The sequence below is a fragment of the Argiope bruennichi genome, chromosome 1 (assembly GCF_947563725.1).
Source record: "Argiope bruennichi chromosome 1, qqArgBrue1.1, whole genome shotgun sequence".
NCBI classification, from domain to species: Eukaryota; Metazoa; Arthropoda; class Arachnida; order Araneae; family Araneidae; genus Argiope; species Argiope bruennichi.
This window is the reverse complement of record NC_079151.1, coordinates 126,610,143-126,633,685: the sequence shown is the minus strand read 5'-3', so window position 1 is coordinate 126,633,685 and position 23,543 is coordinate 126,610,143. Positions and strand designations below refer to the sequence as shown.

General features: G+C 31.4%; 2 protein-coding genes across 4 annotated transcripts in view; both read left to right on the top strand.

The window, feature by feature from the left end:
• Positions 1 to 11,959, top strand: part of LOC129975838 (uncharacterized) — a 39,859-nt gene extending 27,900 nt beyond the window's left edge. The window contains exons 7-8 of one of the 3 annotated variants that reach the window (XR_008785049.1): positions 4,345 to 4,478; positions 11,681 to 11,959. Coding sequence is in view for 2 of the 3 variants with exons in the window: in XM_056089092.1 (XP_055945067.1) it covers positions 11,681 to 11,766 (86 nt within the window). In the remaining variant the exon portion in view is untranslated. The remainder of the gene's footprint in view (positions 1 to 4,344; positions 4,479 to 11,680) is intronic. The other 2 variants (XM_056089092.1, XM_056089079.1) reach the window with 2 other exon arrangements.
• An 8,173-nt stretch (positions 11,960 to 20,132) lies between these two features.
• The window catches only part of LOC129969937 (uncharacterized protein CG3556-like), a 42,877-nt gene continuing 39,466 nt past the window's right edge, over positions 20,133 to 23,543 (top strand). The window contains exons 1-2 of the mRNA XM_056084424.1: positions 20,133 to 20,273; positions 22,797 to 22,954. Coding sequence (XP_055940399.1) covers positions 20,219 to 20,273; positions 22,797 to 22,954 — 213 coding nt within the window. The 5' untranslated portion in view covers positions 20,133 to 20,218. The remainder of the gene's footprint in view (positions 20,274 to 22,796; positions 22,955 to 23,543) is intronic.

Here is a 23,543-nt window from a genome sequence, read left to right as displayed (position 1 = left end):
CACTGAATTTGTCAATCCACATGCCAAAATTGCGAATTTGGAGCTTGAATATTCCTACTCTATTTCTTTCCTGAAAATAAAATTCAAAGAATTCACAGACTAATGGAGAAGATCCAAAGAAATTTTTAAAGATCCCTTTATATAACTGGCGACAATGCTGTTTGAGATATGACTAGAGTCTGACATTTAACAATCATGATCTTGAAAAGTAACTGTTTTTTATAACTTTTGGAAATAAACTTCTAAATCTAGAACAATTTCTAGTTCTTGAGCTCTAATTGAGAAATCGCTTGATTCTTGTAATTTCTAGAACCATCAGCTTTGTCGCTGAATGGCTCTCAAGATCGAACAAGTTGACCTGGATTTCATTCAGCATCCATTAAAATATCTGTAACATTCCCTTCCTTAATAAGAGACTAACTGCGCAGCGCAAACAATATTACAGATTCATAACAAAATTTAATGTAGTCTTATAGTCAGAAGGTATATAGGCAGTTTGTGATAGTGATATCTTTGTTACGTCCATAAAGTGATATTTATGTTACATCCATAAAATGATTATACAAATTTTCTTATCTTTACTCGAATATGACAGCGATGGAAGAATGGAACATTGTATAAAAAAGAATGGAAGACAAAGGAGACACTGAACCTGCTGTCAAAAATATTCAAGAATAAATTTTTTAATAAAATAAGGCTTTATTTCCACCGCCTCGAATAAAATTAGACACCAGAGCTTGACGATCTTTTGATTTATCAAAATAATCGATATTTTTGAAAAATCGATTTTCTGATGTCAGTTCTCGAAAAATATCGATATATCGAAATCATGATCATGAATAATGGTTCACGATAAATCGCGATAAAATAAATCGATATACACAATTAAATTGCATTTTCGATTTCATTTTGGATATCAGTTAGGGTTAATTTTGTAATAAACGGTTGTATAATAAACGGTTTTCTCCCTAACTGAATGAGGGGCCGCAGTGGCCTGGTGGTAAGGTCTCGGCTCGGAGCCGGAGGGTTTCAGGTTCGAGACCCTATTCCACCGAAGAGCCGTCATGTAATGGGGTCTGTTGCGCGTTAAATCCTTCATGACCAAACGTCCTCCCGCTGGTGTGGTGTGGTGTGGAGAGGGGGGTGCCAGCTCAGGTGTCGTCCTCGTTATCTGACCGCGGTTCAAAATGACGAGGTCCGTCCCAAAATAGCCCTTGTGTTGTTTCAAACGGGACGTTAATATAACTAAAACTAAACTCTAACTGAATGATACCATTATGGACAAATAATTGCGGTTATCAGAAAGTTGTTGGCTGTTTTTTGTTTAATCGTTAAATATTCAGAAATAAAAGTAAAAAGGATTCATTAAGATGAAATTCACAATTTTATTCGTAGCTCGTATTTTCACACTTAAGCGTGCTCGCATTAAAAAAAAAAGAAAAGAAATTCCGTTATACCGCTTTTACCTAGAGGCTAGCGATAAATTGCGATACAATAAATGGATGTTCACAATAAATTTACATATTTTTTTATTTCGTTTTGGTTATCGGTTAATGTTTATTTATTTACTTTTTGCTCTTCGTTTTTATTGACCTTCATACAGAATTTTAATATTTCTATAAATACTATTCTAATAAATAAAAATGCTTGATTTCTAATAATAAAAATTCTAATAATAAAAATGCATTATCACACTTTATTAAAAGAGCTTTACCAAAATTATTTTCTATTTTTATTAAAAAAAGTTTATTATATAAGTTGAAGTTTCCGTTTATTTGGAGTCGTTCTGATCAGTCAATATATTAAGAGATGCTATTTCTAACTTATAAATGCTATAAATAAATAATATCACGATATATCGCGATGAAGTTCCGTCATCGCCCAGCCCCATTAGGCACCCTGAAAGCCTTTGTTAGTTTAATAAAATTCAAGGAAAATATTTCAAGTATATTTATAAACATTTTCAGAGAATTATCCGAAGCAAATCTATAGAAACAGATATTTGTTTGAACCTAATGTAAAATGTAATGAAAATTGAAATTTTTAAACAAGATTAACAAAAGTCTGGTAATCATTCAAAAAAGCAATAACTAACTTCTTAGAAATTAATGAGATCTAAACTATAAATTTAATTTTTGAAGAGAGCAATTATTTTTAAATTCTTCAAATTTATCGCAGAAATTTCAAGATATTAAGATATAAGGGGAACTTAAAATTCATTTTCTTCATTTCACATCTAGAAAACGAGGTGGATTTTCCCTTAAAATTAAGGTGCTGTCAGCAATTTTACCAGAAATCAAGAGAAAAGAAGGGAATGCAAGATGAAATATTGCCCTGATAGCCAACTAGTGCTAGATGATGAAAAACAAACAAACAAACATTATCCTTATCAAAGTTAATGGAAGAAAAGCGGAAATAGAAATTTTGTGAAATTGGCAGTGATAAGAATTAGATGAATAGATACACAGGCTAAAAATATTTGGAGCTTTTATCATAAATTCATGCATTATTTAAATTGTAAGAGAAATAAAAAAATAAAAAAAAAACAGTTTAAGTTAATATAATAATTTCGCATTATTTTCTCAAATTCTTTTGAAAAACCATCAGATGAGGAAAACAACAGGTCTCATTTTTGGAAACCACTCACAAAACAATGTAAAATTTAGCTATTTGAAAATTTTCAAAATTACTTTTTTAGAATTATGTTATTATTTGAAAGTCTTTTGTTAGACTTCACAGTTCACAAAATAATATAAAATTTATCTATCAGAAATAAAAAAAAAATTCAAACTTATTTTTTGTAGATTTACGTTATTGAAAACAATCACTTTAAGCTATAATCTTTAAACAACTGCATAAAAATTAACATTTTCGTAAATTTTTATTACGTAAAGAATTTAAAAAATAGTTTACTTATTAAGTTATACAAAATCTATAAGAATATTTTATTATGAAATTTATGAGAAATTTAACTTGGGTTTAAATCATGAACCCCGAGGATAAGGCTTAAAGATTTTGAAATTGCTGCCACTGGCTACATGTTTAGCCCTGAGTTTAATTTATGTTAATGACTGCGACAAACTAATTTCTCCTTTCTAAACCTTCAATTTCTGTAGGATTTTTCATATACGCAGAACTTTTGTATTGTTTATATTTGCGAAAGCTGTTTTATATAGTGCAATAAAGTTTTTGTATTCACACAAAAACAAAAAAAAAAATAAACACACAAATTTATTGAAAGCTGCTTAACAGTATAAATATAAACAAAAGTTTTGAGCTTGTACCAACTGAGATCTAAAAAAAAAAAAAATTTTGAAATAATCTATAATGTTGCTTACCAGCACGGTTAGTTCAATCACTGGACAGACCGTTTTACGATCATCTCTGTTATGTGCTGATCGGGTGCCGAATCAGTGATCTCAGAGCTTGGCGACCTGGCTACGAATTGGGTGAGTTTAGCGATAAAATAGATAATACTGGAAACTTTCAGAATTTTAGCGATTGAGCCAATAGGAACTGAGATATGCTTGATTGTTCCAGAACCTTCTCTGCCCATATCCGTGATTTTATAAAAGGCTGGCAGTCACAAGCCGAAGTCAGTCGTGTATTGTGTCGTGTACAGATTAGTGGAAAGAGTCAGCGGTGAATAGTTGGAACTGTCTAGCAAAGAGCAAGCGTTGTGTGTAGCTAAATCGATTTCTGAATTGAACTGTGTTCTGAGTCCTGTGTTTATTGTGGAGGTAGCATCGAGTCGTGTGAGGAGTAGCCAGTCGTGTAGTAGTGAATCGGCAGTTGGATACAGCTAAAGCGAGGAGATTTTAGAGAATTGAAGGCGTTAGGAGTGACCGTAAAGTGTGGCTACGACGATTCCCTCCTCCTGCAAAATTTTGTCTGTCTGCTTTGTGTGCGCCGTGGTTGTTATTAATACCGATTACTTTTTGTGGGCTACTGTTTGGTTGTAATAGGCTGCTCTGTATTGCTGTGTTCGACTCGGCTGTGCATTTGTTATCTTTGTATTCGTGTTAATAAAAGTCGTCGCCCATTACTAAAGGACTGTTTTTTCATCGACAAAAAAATTGGAATAAACCCCGGAATTTCCGTAACAATATGTTTAATAAAATATGCAAGATTATTACGATGAATAAAAGAAATTTTTTTACTAAGCGAGTTTTCTTTAATAATATTTTGCAATGAATTGTTTCGGGAATTGTAAAATAAAAATCATTTGCCTGCTTGCTGAAAATATTTATCGCTTTTTATTAAAAACTTATTTCTATGAGATAAATCTCTAACCATTTTATATTGTTAAATGTATTTGTATTTTTTTAAAAATTTACATCATAGATTTTAGTGGAAAAAAATGGGAGAAAAAATGTACGTCTACGATATAGCAGGCGTGAAAAACGATTTTGAAGATGGATTGTTTTGGATGCTGTATATTAGAAAAAATGGTACTTTAGCATTTGGAATCAAAACAAGTAAGAATAGAATTTGATCTGTTTCATCATTGTAGATTTTGGGTAGCTTTTTTTAGGCAATTTATATATTTACATTACTCAAGGCGCAATTTCGAGAAAATTTCTGCTTATCTCTTTATAAGGTATTGTAATCCAGCAATATCATCAGAAGGCAGATATTGTCTTTCCCATTATTATTTTAAAATTTTATGAAACCCTGGTTATCCCTATTATTTTAATAGGAACCTATTTTTATAACGCCTTTAGGCTACTCGACCATCATTAATACCCTCATTCTTTGAGAGAATGACTCGTTTAGTTTCAGAACTGCATCTAGAGAATGAACAAGTAGTTTCTGAACAATCATTTCTCTTAACACCTTGGAAATCTCATGTTATCCAATACTTGATTCTCTTTCAACATTTTGATAAACAAAAAACTACAGATATTATTTATCAGCAAATCTTTGCTAATCATCGTCAAAAATATTGTCAATTCAAACCTATTTTTATAGATGGCTCTAGAGGTTTCGATCTTACTTCTTATACTTGTATTATTTCAAATTCCACAATAGCTTATAAAATTCATTTATTTTTTTCCATTTTTTTCAGCAGAAGTAACTGCTATTTTAAAAGATTTGTCGTTTATTTCAGATTGTTCTGCAGATAGCAACATAATATACACTGATTCACTGAGCGCTTTGGAATTCCTATTATCTTTACATGTTCGAAGCCATCCTTTGCTTTACATTTTAAACTTGTATGACAAACTTTTCTGGAAGGTCTTTTAAATTATTTTATGATGGGTCCCCTCACATATGGGAATTATGGGAAATGAAAAGGCTGATATGGCAGCTAAATTGGCCACTACTCTCTTGCCAACACAGATTACTCTTTCTGATTATAAGAAATATATATGTTACATTTTGCATTCTAAATGGCAAACTGAATGGGACGCACTGATTCGTAATAAGCTTCATACAATTAAGCCTACAATAGATTTCTGGCCATCTTTACACAGTAGAAAACTGAATATAATTTTAACTACTTTGAAGATTGGGCACACTCGATTCAATCCTTCGACATTTGTTTGAGTGATTGAATTATTGCTCAATTTGAAAGAGTCCTATGTCTTTTTTTATACATTCTTGTAGAATTTCCACGATTTTCTTGACACCGTCTTGCACGTTTTCAGAAATTTTGCCCTGATTTGGGCGAGTTGCTTTTAAAAACTCAGCATGCTCGCCTTTTTAATTTTTTTTTAAAAATATTGATTTTTATAATTATATATAAACATTAGCCGCGCTTTTTAGTACAGTACCAAATCTTACATCATTATTGCGCTTTTATATGGCTCACAGTTTCACGCTTTTACAAATTTGAATTTTGTAAACAATCATTGTTTTTACTTCATTATAAATTGATACAAATATTTTAATTTCATGAATGTGGCGCAGCTTAACCAAAGATGGCTTTTGTGCTATTAAAAAAAACTCAACTGAACTTTATAAGAGGTCCCAAAATCAAACACTATTTTTTAGAAAAACCATTTTTAGATTCTTTATAAAAGTTTCTTGTTAAAATCTTGATAATAATTAAGAAATAGGCAGATTAGGAAGGAAGAAAGCATAACAAAGAAAATGTGGGAAAGAGTTCAGAATTTAGATAACTTTTAAAATGGAAATTTCCCTAAATTTAGTTGAAATATCATTTATTTTACACGCATTTAGAGTTTTCGAATTACAATCCTTTTATAGTGTTAGATTCATGGTGGCTATGCTGTAGAATCTTCAATGAAACGTAAGTGACCATTGATGAAATCTTTAAGAGGCATAAAGTTTTATATGAATTAACGAAATCGGTGCACCAGATGCAGTTGGAGAACATTAAACTATTTTTTTTTCTTTTCTCATAGTAATATAAAAGGAAGTAACAGTTTTGAAATTTCTTTTGAAAATGAGAGTGAATGGAAAACAAATGACCTTGGAAGACGTATCTGGAATCGTGAGGTTTCATATGAAATAGTAATAGTAGAAAGGGGACCAATGTTTAGAGTTGGGGTGTTGACCTCCCCCCCTAATTATTTCAAATAAACAGCTTATATTATAATAAAATGTAGTTAATTTATTTTTCACCATGCATAATGAATTTATTGCAAAGGTTTAAAACGGTACTGAACTAGCTAATTATACAAAGAATTATTCTTTCTTTTAAATAATGATAAAGTCAAAAAAATCTTAACCTTTCATTTTTATGAGTACATTTCTGGAATGTACCAGTGCTAGTGGCACGTCACGACATGAATCAAAAAGTGATTGAAATAAAGCGATCGAAGAAATATCCTTTTAAACTAGACATATCAAGCATTTAAAATTCTCTTTAAAACCAAACATTAAGAACAAATAAAATATTTTAAAGTTTCAACAGTACATGCTTCAGAAAAAAATGTTAGTTTTCTCATTATAGTCTAAAAAAAGGAAAATGAAAGCATGAGTAATTCTGGTCCTTAGGAATAAATAATGCAATTAAAATTATCTATGCAAAGTATATAGAAAACTGACTGGTTACGAGATTATTTTTAAACTTTGTTGTATCTTTCTTGTATCTGGCAATTTCTTTTTTTGTGAGAACTTCTGTTTTCAATGTTTGTGTTTTGATGTAATGTTTTGTGTGCTTCGTAGTTTTAGATGTCCGTGAATGTAATTAGATGTAGTTAAAGTAGATTAAAAGCCTTAGTAAGTCTTTGAAGAGCATTGAGTTTTATATACTACATCACATGAGTATTGAGAATTAGGAATATTGATCCATAACAGTTTTTGGAGATCGATATCAGACATAATATAAAATGAAATCTCCTGAAAGCGTCTGTATATTGAAACCCAAAAAACTCGAGAAATACTTAACTACTTTTGGAGATATTTGTACTATTTTGTAGGGCATTTATTGGGGAAGGTTTTAGTATATTGAAGTCATATCAAAATAAAAAAAGGAGTTTTATAATTGCTATTTTAATTATTTTCCTACTACAATTCGCGCATGCGTAAAGCAGCAGTATCCGTGCTTTGCCCTTTTCCGCGCGTGAGCGGAAATCACAAATTTCGCATGTACAAATAGCAAGAACTGTGGTATTCATATGCAATACATTTCTTTTTTTACGTCTGATTTTAAACAACGATTCAAATCTCATTATCCCCAAAATGAAGGAAATTCAACCTTGGCCGGAGCACATTAAATGCTAAAATGCTTTATTTGTTATACGATAATGAAAATGTGGAGGAGAAAAACGTTAGGTTAGCTAATATCAGAGAAAGAATGTCCAGACTTTCTTCAAAGGAGAGTCTTCTGCTGGGCGAAGTAACCGTCTCTCTTTAAATCGCACTGCAATTGAATTACAGAGACATAATGAATCGCGCCTATCTGCTGACAGAGAAAGACAATGAATCGCGCCTATCTGCTGACAGAGAAAGACAATGAATCGCGCCTATCTGCTGACAGAGAAAGACAATGAATCGCGTCTATCTGCTGACAGAGAAAGACAATGAATCGCGTCTATCTGCTGACAGAGAAAGACAATGAATTGCGCCTATCTGCTGACAGAGAAAGACAATGAATTGCGCCTATCTGCTGACAGAGAAAGACAATGAATTGCGCCTATCTGCTGACAGAGAAAGACAATGAATTGCGCCTATCTGCTGACAGAGAAAGACAATGAATCGCGCCTATATGCTGACTGAGAAAGACATTTAAATTTGAGACACAGGAGAAGTGAAAGAACAAATGTTCCTGATATTTGGTGCGAAAAAGAATACTCCTCTCTGAATTTCGATCCATGTGTGGATTACAGAAATGATGCCTCGGTTTCAATAGAAACAATATCTATAGTCTGTCCATATTGTTCAGCTTTAGGAATAGTTTTGATATATAGTCATTTTCACCAAAAAATAATTTATCGCCAAATTTTAGCGAAATGGCAGAAAGTGGCAAGAACGGCAGCAATAGGGTAACGGTAGCAAAAGCGCCACCGAAAAATTGCCAACCTCGTAAGGCGCAAAATGACTGTATATCAAAGCTTAGCGCAGCTTTAAAATGGAAAGATAAATCAAATAGCATATATTGTTTACAAGGGAAAATTGAAATAATTTTGTGGAACAGTGTCAATATGGAACAGCATTAATATACAGTTATTTTCATCCAAAAAATAGTTTATCACCCAATTTTAGCGAAATGGCTGAATGTGGCGCGAACGCCAGCGATAGCGTTTCCATTCTTAAAGGTTCCGAGGAACGCTGCAGCAAATTAACGGAAATATGAAAAAAAAAAAAAAAACCCCAATAAATGCAGTAAAATGAAATGCATGAAAAAAAAATTTAATTGAAGATAATGAAAGTAAGCAGAAGTATGTGCAGCAGGAAATAATCAAGGGAATCGAGGAGAAATCGAAATACAGTAGCATACAGTCACATAAAAAAAAATGGCGGCCATGTAACCCCAAACAAAGCGCCACCGAAAAATTGCCAACCTCTCAAAGCGCCAAATGACTGTATAACAAAGCTTAGCTCTAAATATTTCTGAAGATGTGCTATAAAAAATTGTTTTGTAATTATTTTTGATGATTTCTAAATATCCTTTTGATCCCGCATGACATTCCCATGTCATATCAGGTGGAGGCTAGACTTAAGTCTAAAGCTAATTTTTCCTTTTAGATGTTATGCCACGCTCTGAGCGGATACTACTATTAAATGATAAAATGATTATTATTCGTTATCTGCCTTTATTTGTAAAAGATAAAAAAAAGTTTTGAATTTAAATGTTGCAAATATAGAAGCTTAATTCATTCAAGGGAAGATTGGACATAAAGTGTTAAATACAGATTTATTACAATTAAATTATATCCTATTTATTTTTTTCCCTTTGTTTATAACACCTCTACATATTTCTTCTATATTTTTGATCAGATAAAATATTCTATCAAAACTAATGTTGCAAATGACTTACATTATTTCGAGATACTGTTACCATATTTTACCGATTTGATTACGAGGAATTAACAGATAATTGCAAAAAAATAAATAAAATAAAAATAAATACAAATAAAAAAATAAAATAAAAATAAATAAAAATAAATAAAAATAAAAAAAATAAAATAAAAATAAATAAAAATAAAAAAAATAAAATAAAAATAAATAAAAATAAAAATAATAAAATAAAAATAAATAAAAATAAAAATAATAAAATAAAAAATAAATAAAAATAAAAAAATAAAATAAAAAATAAATAAAAATAAAAAAATAAAATAAAAATAAATAAAAATAAAAAAATAAAATAAAAATAAATAAAAATAAAAAAAATAAAATAAAAATAAAAAAATAAAATAAAAATAAAAAATAAATAAAAAATAAAAAAAGTATAACGTGAATACTAATTGTTGTTTATAATGGCACTTGTCAGGGACAAGCTCGCTGACGATTTTAAGCCAAGAGAGCGTCTCTTGTTTTAGTAGCGCCAACTAGGACCAAGAGTACGTCTTAGCTACTCACGCATAGCATTCGCTTGCACAACCCCTTTTTACAGAAAGACATTCACACATCTCGCAGATAGAACAGATGAAGAACAACCATGCCTGATCCGGGACTGGAACGTATGACGCCCAGATCAAGGGGAAGACGCGCTACCCCTATGCCAGGACGCCGGCATGAATACTAATAAATTAGTTTAGCAGTAAGTTATGCAAGGAAACTCGGTTATCTGTGATTAGATGAAAATTTAGAAACCCATTTAGTGTTTTGAAATCAATTGACTTTTCAATGTATATCCTGGTAATGTGTTTCGGATAACCTCGTCATTTTGAAATCGCGTTCTGATGACTCGCATGATAAAAACTAATTTATCTAGCTATGCGTCTACACACATGTCAAAACCTCAATGAAATCTTGTCTCGAACCAACGATCTTTCAATCTCCCGACCGTAACCGTAATCATGCTAACTTATATGAGACCTCCTTAGCCTGGTGGTAAGGGTTCGGCTTCGGAACCCAGGGTTTCAGGTTCGAGATCCAATTCCACCGAAGAAATATTGTGTAAGCGGGTCTGGTGCACGTTAAAACAGTAAGTTCCAAACGTACTCCCTCTGATGTGGTATGGAAGTTTGGAGAGGGGATTCCAGCCCAGGTGTCATCCTCTTCATCTGACCGCGGTTCAAAATTACGAGGTCCGTCCCAAAATAATCCTATGTTGCTTTAAAACAGGACGTTAATACAATTAAACTAAAACTAAGCCATCTCATATGTTGCACTCTCACATTTTATGTATGATAGTGAAAAGACATGCGCTGTTTCTAAAATGAATTAAAGTTTTTATTTTATGGTCATTTCTTAAGGAATTTTCAGTTTCGTTAACACAATCTTAAGCATCAAGTCGCAATTCACATTTTTAATCTGCAATTAGATTTCAGAAAGTATTATTGTGACCAGTTGAGGGTGGCAAGAAATTCACAGATGCGTGTGCCTAAACAGTCCACTGTAACTCGCAGATTTATATCTCCTAGTTGAATTAATTTTCGACCAAACTCCGGTGCAAACAGTCTCAGTCGACGAGTCGCGAATGTCACTGTTACTTTCTGTCACAATTGCCTGCTGACGTGTACAAGGCCGCAGTTGCCTGGTGGTAAGGTCTCAGGTTCAAATTATGGTAGAAGAAACGTAGGTTAAGAAACATAGGGTCATCGAAGAACCGTCGTGTAAGTGGGTCTGTTGCACGTTAAATCAGTCTGGATCAAACGTCATTCAACTTGTGTCGTTTGGAAATTTGGAGAGGGAGGTGCCAGCTCAGGTGTCGTCGTCGTCATCTGACCGCGGTTCAAAGTTATGAGGTCCGTCTCAAAATAGCTCTAGTGTTGCTTTAAAACGGGACGTTAATATAACAACTAAATTAGCTGACGTGCGCAACACGTCGTTGGCGATTCTGTGGAAAAAAAAAAGCATTTCGACATGCATTCCGCGTCTTTCCACGGCAAGGGGGTAAGTGCTAAAATCAAATGTTTTATTTGAAGAGAGATGTAGGAAAGAAATCCATTTGTTTCGAATAGCATTTAAAGATAAATTCGAAGTTCTTATAAGTAATTTTTTTTTAGATATTGGATGCGCCTTGCAAATGGAATTATTTTAATAATCGTAATATTTTTTTGCTTCCTTTTTCTTAATATTTGTGATTTTTCTTCCATTTCAGGTCCCGATAAATTCATTGTACGAGACGGATGGCAAGTAATTATGTGGTACAAGAAGTTTAATATTCGAGTATTGAAACAACACTGACATCGATTTGTTTTTGAAATATTATTCGAAGTCTTTCTATACAATTAGAAATTGTTTATTTAGTTAATTTAGAGCTGTTATATGGTTAAATAAGTTAAACAATTAATTTGTTGGTGAAACTCGCTAACATTCTTAGATTTAAATACCAGCTTATATTTTTGTTCAGAGAGCAAAATTTCAAACATTGGAATTGCTGGAGATTAAGTTTTTTTTTTGTTTTTTTTGGTATTTCTAAACTAATAAATATTGAAATAAAAGTCTCCTAATTTGTTCTTAGGAATATTATTTTTTGCATGATCATCTAATATAGAAAAAATAATTTTTGTTTGTTCGTACCTTATGCGCAGAAATACCGTTAGACAGATTCCTATGAAACTTTGCCAACTTATTGATTGCACTTGCGCGAAGGCTGTTGCTGCGATGGCTTTTATTTTAAAACTGATAAAAGACAAACAGTAAACGGCACATGTCATTCGCACATGTTAATCGCATATATATCAAACAAAATAAAATTATTATGATTGATGCCAATCAATGTGAGTGAAATGAAATTGAAAATATTTAGTGCAAGCACTAATTTCTTTCTTCTCATTAATGAATAGTCTCTACACAGGGTGTTGTCATTCAGCGTGCACATTATTTTGTCTGCTGCAAACTGGAAATATTATTCAGAGTTTATCTCACACATACAAAATAGAATTATTATTATCGATGCCGATCAAGTTAAGTTATATATAATAGAAATTTTCCAGTGCAAGAAACAATTTTTCTGATTATTTGGTGAATCGACAACCGATACTTCGGTTATACAAGCGCATATCTTGTCCATTGTTTCGACAAAAAATATGTCCCTAAACGTTCGTCAATTAATAGATCTACCAGCGCAACATGTAGAAATAAGCCAATTCGAGCTTCTCAAACAAAGGAGGGATGACAAGGGAGCAATGAAACAGATTTTTCATGAAATGCAAACTCATGTACTTCAGAGGCTCAAGATCAACATGCGGCAAGAATCGAAATACAACGTTGATATGCTACCCGAACACGCGCATCAGAATCAGAAGACCAACATGCGGAACGAATAGAGACAGCTATTGTTGGCAGAATGTCGAATGGCGAAGATGTGCTCATTCCACGCATTCCCAATATTCCCACTGATATGTCCCTTGATTTCAAATGATATATACATATATAATATAATATTAGAAAATTATTTATATACGATAATTATATGGGGATATAACGATAATTATATCCCCATATAAATCTGCTTTATATTATATCCCTATATAATTATCGTTCCCATATAATTATCGTTCCCATATAATTATCGTTCTAAATTATATGGGAACATCATCATTGTCAAGCATTGAGAGAGGACATTTTAGTGCTAAATAGATTAAAACATGAAAAATTAGACATGTAATAATATTTCTTACTCTGATAAAATCAGTAATAAGACTTAAGCAATAAAAGAAATGAACATTCAGAACAATAAGAAACAATGCAAGATTATTTTATTTTATTTATATTTTAGCAGAATCATATTTTAACTTTTTTCATAACTTTTTTTTTACTTTCAAATATTTATGAAATTGGGTGCAAGTTATTTAAAAATTGCAATGACGATTCAAAATTGTTTATTTCCACAGGCAACTTGTTTGAAGCCAAAAACATTGCTTTCAGAATGGTACTGTGGGCTGGAATGGAAAATACATATTCGCATAGCTTTTTTTGGCATTTGACTTTTAAATCAATATACTTTTTATCCGAAAAAAATATCGTTCCATTTTTTTCCCCACATCAGTTAATTTTTGCTCTAAATTTTCGGTTGATATTATTTTTTCATATATAATCTTTCAGATGATCAAATCGAATGAATATGATCTCAATTTCCAATACATGCTTATTGCTGAATTTGGGAAGAAAATGGTGGACGTGACAGTTTGTAATGGAGACTGAGTAGATAGACACAATTTCAATCCTAATATTACTCTATATATATTATCTTGATCATTCCATCTCATGGGGCCGCCGTGGCCTGGTACTAAGCTCTAAGCCTTAGAACCGAAGGGTTTCAGGTTCAAGACCCGATTCCATCGAAAAGCCATCATGTAGGCGAATCTGGTGGATGTTAAATTCATCGGGCCAAACTTCCACCTGCTGGTGAGTGTGGAAGTTTGGAGAGCGAGTGTCAGCTCAGATATCGTTCTCGTTATCTGATCACGGTTCAAAAGTACGAGGTCCGCATCAAAATAGCCCTAGTGTTGCTTTTAAACGGGATGTTAATATAACTAAACTAAGCCATTTCCTTATGTGTGGAATGTAGATTTCAGTGTGTGCGAAATTCCATAACTTAAAGAATTTAGAGACTCTTAAGAACCTATGCAACTGAAATGAAGCAAAACTGGAAAAAATTATAATATCGGATTATACTTTGATTTAATATTTTTCTAATGCAAAATACTCATCGAAATTCTTCTTCTAATTGAGAACATTGTGAAATGATGCGTCTCCCACAGGATAGTGATAAGAAACACATATCAATAATGTCAGCAATTCTTTTCTTCTTTTTTTTGTTATTCCTTGTAACTGTAATTAACCTTTTTGTATTTTACCGTCAGTTCTGTTGTATTTTGTGTAGCTCTAGGATACATTTCGCAAACTTCTCTTTTTATTACGGAAAACCTTGTTGTCGGTTTATAATGTCAAAAAAAAAAAAAAAAAAAAACCGTCATTTTTCAGAGGAAGAATGTACTTATATTATGAATGAACAAATAATCGAAAAATGTAGAAAAAACGACGATGTTAGAATTAAACATTATTTTTTGTGCTTTTTTTCAAAGTAAGGCTTATCCATTCTGTGGGATGTATTCTTTCGCGTACGCTGCATGTCGTATGTGCGTCTAGGATAGAGGCCTCTTAGGCCGCGGTGGCCTGCTGGTAAGGTCTCGGTTACGAAATTTTAAGATTATGCTTTTTCTCCTACAAATTGGTATAACGAATAAAAAGCTTTTTTTTTTCTTTACATATACTTATTAATGCATGAAATAGTTTGTTTCATAACAAAACATACTTCAGAACTTCTATTTTTTTTTTAAATCTTTGATCATGCTTTAAATATCTATGTTTAAGAATTAATATTGTATCGAAACTTGTTCTAATTTGACGCGGATTGAATGGCTCTGTGGTAGAATGCTATAAACTGAAAGAGACAGTTCGCAATTTCTTATCTCACTGCAGGCAAGTTGCCTAAAAATGTTTTTTTTTATTATTGATTTACTTTCTGTTATTTCTCATTTGTTCTAGAATGTTCTTATAATTTCTGCATCTTTCTAAATCTAATATATTCGAGTCATTTCGTGTGGATAAAAACAGATGTAAGGTTTAGATCCTTGAATAAAGCCTCGAGTTGAGATTAGCGAGTCTTTTCTTTGACTTTAGTTAACACCCGGTTCATCTATACGATAATATTAGCTATTTCAAAGCGCCATCTGCTTACTAAATCATGAAAAAGCTGATTTTCAACATTTAGCATGAGACAACTAATTTCTAACTTATTTTCTGTCAAGGAATCTACAGTAACTGAAAATTGCAAAACTGGAGTCCCACTGATTGCGTCAATATGTAACATGTTAGCTATGATGAATTTTAAAACTAAATTATTGAATGAGGTATGCCCACTAACAATTTAAGGGTGTCTTGATTTTTAACATTTATATAAATTAAAACATGGCACTCGATTACTATTGTTTAGTTTAGTTATATTAACGACCAGTTTTAAAGCAACACTAGGGCTGTTTTCAGGTGAACATCGTAATTTTGAACCGCGGTCAGATGACGAGGACGACATCTGAGCGTGCACCCTCCTCTTCAAACTTCCTCACCACACCAGAGAGAGGACGTTTGGACCCGACAGATTTAACGTGCAATTATTACTGTGGAATTGACGCTTAGCAAACAAATTTGTAGAGTCGTTTTAGTGATCATACAATTGCCATTGAACAACTTACTGAGTGAAAAGATTTTTCTTTCTTCAATTCACAAATTATAAAAATTTCTTGTCTCTTGATTTACCATTCTGCTGTTTATCGTATACCATTCTAAGTCTATCATATTTTTTTCTTACATTTGCATTATTTTCTGTGGATCAGAACTAAAAACATATTATCGAGAAATCCACATTATAATTCGCTTTATTCTGCCACTCAATTTTTTCAAGTTATTTAAAAGCAAACGTACAAGGCACCCTGTAATTGCCATATAAATTCAGCTTGGCATCAATTATCAGTCTCACAGACTGAAAAATCTCCAGAAAACTATATTTCTACGATTCTTAGATTTCGACTAGGGCCGCTGTGACCTGGTTGTAAGGTTTCGGGTTGGTGATCCGATTCCATTGAAGAACCGTCGTGTAAGCGGGTCTGGTGCACGTTATATCCGTACTGGCCAAACGCCCTCTCCCTGGTGTGGTGTGGAGAGAGGATGCCAACTCGGGTGTTCTCCTCGCCATCTGACCGCGGTTCAAAATGACGAGGACCGTCCCAAAATAACCCTAGTGTTGCTTTTAAAAACGGGACGACTGAACTAACTAGACTAAACTAAACATCTTAATTTTTGAGAAAATTGCACTCAAGAAATGGCAATGTCATATCCAGTTCAATTCACTGTAGAATTATTTAAGACGAGAGGAATGAAAATCAAATCCCTAAAATATAGGTATTTTAATGTCTTTAGCGTATTGAATCCAATTATGGTAGAAATAGAGTTAATTGGCCCATCTTCACTCAGATTGCATATTTGCAGACATCAAACACCTGCTATATCAGATTTACACCTACATTCCACCGAGTGAATAATTATGTCTTAATATGTAAGATTGCCATTTTGTATGTTTACTTCTAGGTATTCGGTATGTGTACAGATTTCATGTTTAAAATGAAGTTTAAGATCTGATGTGATGTCATCTTTTCTTTTACAACAACTGTCATGAAAAATTGACAGCTCTCATGTGACCGTGCGCACTTACACACACACAGTTCCATTGATTTTGTGTTCTCTAAAAGTAACCCCATCAAATACAGTAGACTATAGAGTATCCGGCCTAATGGGGTGGAAGAGCAGGTCGGATAGTAAAAAAATCGATTGGGCTAGAGTTCTTTGGACTCATTTCTTTTCGTACCAATACCAGAAGACAAGGTTTTTATACCAAAAACGCATTGTATTTTTTCAGTTCTTATTGAGTACTATATCCTCCATTTATCTCAAACCACGTAGAATGTGAACGTGACCGCTGCCCGGTGAGTCATAGAAGCAGTTGCCGGTAACGTTTGCGGTTAAAATAGAAAGCTCTGTGCTGATAGTTTTTATACTGTACTGCATGTTTCAAAAATTTATTAGAGGAAAAATAAGTTAAAAGATAACTTGTTCACATTTTAACCTAAATTCCGCAATCTTCATTGTGGTACATTTAAAGAAACATTAAGTACATCCCAAGAACAATTTACGAACACTGTACGAGCTATGCAGTTAAAATACGGAACAACGGCAACGACTGAAGTTCATTACACACTGAAGAAACAATGAACAACGAGCAGAACGTTGCTTTTTTTCTATTTACATTTTGTATTTGGCACACCATTCGTAGGAGGATCATAGCAGACACAAGCTTCCAATACTCTGGCAACGTTGCAATGCAAAGCCTTGCTTTCCTCGTTAAAAGAAAACTAGGCTGGATAGTACGGAAGCCAAATAGTCGCAAACCAGATACTCGAGAGTGTATTGTAAGTCACGATTTCTTGGATGAGAACTGTCATACAAATAAGAAGGGTTTCACTTCTCTAGTGAGTTTAAATATTTTATGAGATCTAGTTATCGCCTGTCCCAAGACAAGACATGCGTCTCAGAGGAAGATTTGGTCCATGTTAGTGAATACGACTGTTTCGATAGTGCCCCTTAAAATATTCCTCTAATATTCCATTTCCGCCTTCTGTTGCCTCAATAATACTCATTCAGACCACCCTGGAGTTTTAAGGCAAGGAGTGGGTAATACTTTGTGATTCTCTGATAGTGGAAAATCATGCTGTTTTGAGTTTATACTGTTATCACTAGACGTTCTCTACCGGATACACGCATTTATAAAGTTATACTTTGCCCAACCATGTTACAAGTTTCCCACCATGCAATTTTCTATTTAAAATATAAATGGAAGTGACTGATTCAGTATATGGCTAACAAGTGTTCTTTCTGCATTATTTCAAAGTAATTTCCTTTCTGATTAATCCTATTCTACAACCGGGCTTTATTGTTGTAAGATATATAAAAGCACAAGGATGTTGAAACGAATAAGAAAAAAAGACTATTCGTCTTGAATTTTGCTAAAAAAATTCAGCATGATTAGATTAGAGTAATCATGCATGCTTGCACGCCACAAACAGAAACTGTATGTCTTAGTAGGCAGTTTTCTACAAATGTTTACCCATTCTTTATTTGTTCAAATGCATCGAATATTTATCATAGAGTAGTTTAATGGAAATTTGAATTTAAAGAAATTCAGGAATGGTGTATATGAAGTACAACGACGAGACATACTGGATAAGTCTGAAAAATACACTCGAATATTTATCAATTGAACAAAATGTTTCTAGAAAAAACATTTGATATACATAAATTTCGATGTACAGAGATATATATCACATATTTTGCACCATTTTTTCATTATTTATTTATACAATTTTAATAACATTCATTTACTTTGAAAAATATATGAATATATATGCAATATATAAATTTCTTTCAATAAATTGAAAATAGAAATGTAAATTTGTTAGTAAACGAAATTATCATTTTCTTTTTTAATAATTAAACACGATTTCTTTCGTTCTTTTTCATTTCTTTCATTAAGCTGAATTTGTATTTCACGCTTAATAGTTTCAGTTCAGAAACTATAAAAATTTAAATACGAACTAAATTTAAAGCAAAGATAGTTACCCAAATTGGGAAGTACATCTGTAATATACATGCATTATTTATATGCAAGACTTAGTTCGAAGAATAGAAATTTTATCCGCTAATTGATTTTCTAATAAAAATAAGTTCTTGGAGAAATAGTGATTTTCGATATGTGACTTTCGTTGACATTTCACCAAGATTTGGAAAATTCGTGGTATATAATATGACTTTCTTTTTATTACGCACAGAACTCACATGGCGTTGTCTGTGACATGATGTCAACATGACATCACACATGATTGTCTGTGAAATGCAGTCATAACTACTTACTTATTCATATTTCTTAAAAGTATCTTAACCCTTTAACCCGGATGTACTTTGAATATCAAGTTTCCTTATCATACATCTTAATAATCATAATATTATATAACTCTATCCATAGGATTTATATTACAGAATCAAGTCAATTGTTAATATTTGTGATAATTCGGAGACTTGGAGATCGATTCAATCACTCATTATTCTGATACTATATTATATATATATAAGAGCAAAGTGTAAGAAATTTACCATTTGAGCTTCTACTGAAATATTTTTTGAGGGATTTCTTCGACATATGTCGAAATAGGAATGTGAATCTTAGGTATCTCTGAAATTATGTCATAGTCTTTAGGGATTTTTATGCCTTCGCTCGAACTATGGAAAGTCGAAACTCAGCATTTTTTTAAAAGTGCATGTAGAATCATTAAATAAAAAAAATGGATTCGGATCAAGAAATAAGAGAACACTTCTAGAATAAAGTAATATATGCTTATTTAAGACAAAAATTAGGAAATTAATTAGGATTTAAATTAAGAGATATCATTATATATATATTTGTAAATAACGTATAAGTTTTGTTGTATTAATATATATATTATATTATACTGAAAATAACTGATTCGAAATTAAGAAATGGTGTCCGTATTATTTTGGGTTTCCCCTTCATTCTTGAGTTAAAAGATAAAAATAATTTGCATATATATTTTTCATATTTTTATTTGAAAATTATAATTTAAAATATAATGATAACTATGTATGGAGAATGTTAAATTTTTTTTGCTATTTTCCTGTATGTTCAGATTATTTCATTTTTACTGAAAGAAGTTATTCTTCTATTTGCAAACATTTACTCAATAAATAAATTTATATCAAAAATGAATGAAGGGTAAATACAAATATAAAAATGTACAAAAGCGCAAGAAATTAAATTTGAACTACAAATGAATAAAAATAGCAACAAAATCGAAGAGGAAAAATTTAACTACAAGAAAATAATTTTTTTATTTTTATTAGCAGATCTGCAGAAACTGGATAAAACAGATGACGTCATAATATAATGACCATCAGCGCCATCACTTCGAAGAATGCTTTTTTTTTTCTTGTGCATGATCACAGTCTTATAACGTACGTTTGATTTTCGACTCTAAATCAATTCGTGTTGTACAAAGATTTTCAAATAATGGGTCTTTCGAAGTTCCTTGCCATATTTTCTTTGTTATTGCTGAGGATATTTCGTAAGTTATTGTTTTTATTCATTTGTTTAATCATTGGAGAAAAGAAATTATCGTGCTATTGTTAAAGTAAAATAAAGTAAAACAAATGAGTTGTTATATTGGTTATAAAATTCGTATCAGATTTCGTATATTTTATCTAAAATATTTACTTTCATCTAATTAGTCCCAGATAATATTCACTTTCATCTAATTAGTCCCAGATGGGACTAATATTCACTTTCATCTAATTAGTCCCAGATAATATTCACTTTCATCTAATTAGTCCCAGATAATATTCACTTTCATCCAATTAGTCCCAGTTAATATTCACCTTCATCCAATTAGTCAAAGATAATATTCACCTTCATCCAATTAGTCCCAGATAATATTCACTTTCATCCAATTAGTCCCAGATAATATTCACCTTCATCCAATTAGTCCCAGTTAATATTCACCTTCATCCAATTAGTCCCAGTTAATATTCACCTTCATCCAATTAGTCCCAGTTAATATTTACTTTCATCCAATTAGTCCCAGTTTTATCTAATTTATCCCATTAGTTAACCCCAGCATCTAATTTGAACGCATGGAATCTGCATCTGTTAACTGTTTTCAGTGTATAAATTATTTTTAATAAAATGCTCATTAACATTATCATTTGAGCTTAATAATTTTTACTTTTAAAATTACAAAATTAAAGTTGGATAGGCATTTTGGCATTTTATGTTTCATTTTTATTCTTAAATGGTGTACAACTACTAGATTTGTTAACTATAAATCAAGACACGATGTTATTAAATTTGAATATTGAAGTGTTTTTTATTACCGATTGGGTAAATGTATAGTTTTTCTACTTTTCATTGGAAAAATATATATTTTAGTTGATAATTCGAATTTATTTATAAATTGCAAGACTAATTCTGATTCAAATTGCTACTGTTAGTCATATTGCATTTCACTTAACAAACGCATTCGATTATATCCTGAGTTAATTAAATTATATTGTATTAATATAAATAATGCATATAATAAATATATTATACTAATAATGTATATTATACAAATATAAATAAACAAAATCGAATCATTATTATAGTGCCCAGAAAGAAGAATAGATTGAGAATATTTGGTTATTTCAGAATACAGCAGCGAAATGGGAATTTGTTAATTGTTATTTATTTACTTAATTTAAAATATGTAAGTGGTTTATCAGGTTACACATCTTATATTTGGTCTAGCTGTTTCAAACACACTTAACGCAGCTAGACCTCAAATATTTTGTGATAAAGAAGAAAACAGGAATCATTTAAAAGACTTAAGCATAATCATTTGCTTAGACGCCAAGCATCCTATTTACTAAAGTGGTTAATATTTAGACATAAATGGTAGATCTGGAATCATTTACTAGAAAATTGTGTACATTCATTGTAAAATCTTTTTTTAAAATCAGTCGTAATTTCTCAGTCGTGAAACTTTCCATTTCTTTTTTAATTTTGTACTATTTTTTAATATTTAATTCCTTCTCGTGAATTATCCAATGTAATCAAAGTGTAAATAAATAATTATAATAAAATGGATAATACTGTTAAGAAGAACAGTAAAGATGAAAAAATGTTCATAGACCAAATGAAATAGAAAACCATTTATTTTTAAGTCCTATTTTCAAGGAATTGAAAATCCATTGCCCATTCATGCAATATTTACATTTTATCCTATTTTAAAATACAAAAATAGTATTCATTTTCCAATTGTTTCATTTTTTTTACTTTACTTTTTACAATTTTAAATTCGTTCATTTTTTTTGCTATACCTTATAATTCTCGTAAATCTTCAATTTTTTAAGTCAATTTTTTTAAATGGTTTCATTTTTATTTGTGAGATTTATTCTGTTTACAATTTCAAAAAATATTTCAAATGCTTAAAATAGTTTTTTGATTTTAAATGCTTCTAAATAAGTATTACTTACATGTCAATAGTTTTTTTGTAACTTGGCTTCTAATTGGCATAGAAACAAAATAAAGATATCACTGGAAACAGAAACATGTCTATTTTTTGAAATTGCAAAACATATATAAATAAATATAAATATAAATGCGAATTTTTTCTTCCATATTCATGTTTTCATCCTTTTCGGATACCCAAAATAATGTTGGAAGTTTGATTAGACCAATTTAAATGATTTGAAAATAAATAAACTAAACTGCATTTTGTTTAATCCATTTAAAATTCTATGATTCAATGCATTGGTACTTTTTGAAGCAATATGAAGAATTCTTTTAGACATCTTTTAATTTTTATTTGTTTCCAAATGAATTGCATCTAATCTCATTTCGGTCAACTAAACTAAGATCTGCTAGAAACTGATACTAAACTGATACGAAGATTATTTTTTAATCCGAATTAGTTTAACCTACAATCGTTCAGCCCTTAAAATCAGCACATTTTGGGTTAAGTCAGACATGAAGTCACTAAAATGCATGCTTTTAAAATGTTTTAAATTTAAAATATTTTTTTTTATTTGTATAAATTTCTTTTACCTTGTAGATATTGCTCTAAGTGAGTCATGTTACCAATTAACAGACGATTCTGGAACTATCTATGATGACACAAAAGCGTACAGTTACTTTTATTGTTGGGAAATAACTATTCCGTCAAACAGTTATGTACAACTCAGCATGGAATCATTTTGGAACTCTAGAACGGTAAGTTGGCTCAGGCCATAAACTTAGTATTTGCAAGTTCGAATATTTGAAAGCCTATACCGACCACCCCGTTATTAATTCACCTTAAATGCATTGTTCTCAAACTTCAATCGGACTTACTTGCATAGTATGTTATGTTTTGGGCTTCATAGTATTGTGAAAAAAGTTGGGATTTATTCATAGCATTTCCTCTAGCCTCTTTTGTCTAAATTGTGACATATTTACAATTTTAGTTGCAAGTTCAATAGCAATGGCACTCCTTGGTTGTTGCGTTCACATATATAACTACAGACAGGCTCACTTTTGATAGATTTGATTCCAAAATGTAAATAAATGTATGTTGGAGATAAAGCATACCTCTAATTTTATTGATGTAGACTGAAGCGTGTTTGAATTGTTTTCTTCACATACTCACAACCAAGTAGACTTTTCGCAGACATATTTCCTCCGTTTAGGCTGCAGTGTTTTTACTTTTTCATATACAAAGTATAGGCTGGAACATTGTGATCGTCAAAAAATTTGAACTTGGGATTTTGGCGAATCTCCAAATTTGAGACATCTGAGTGCGAAAAACACATTTTTGGAAAAT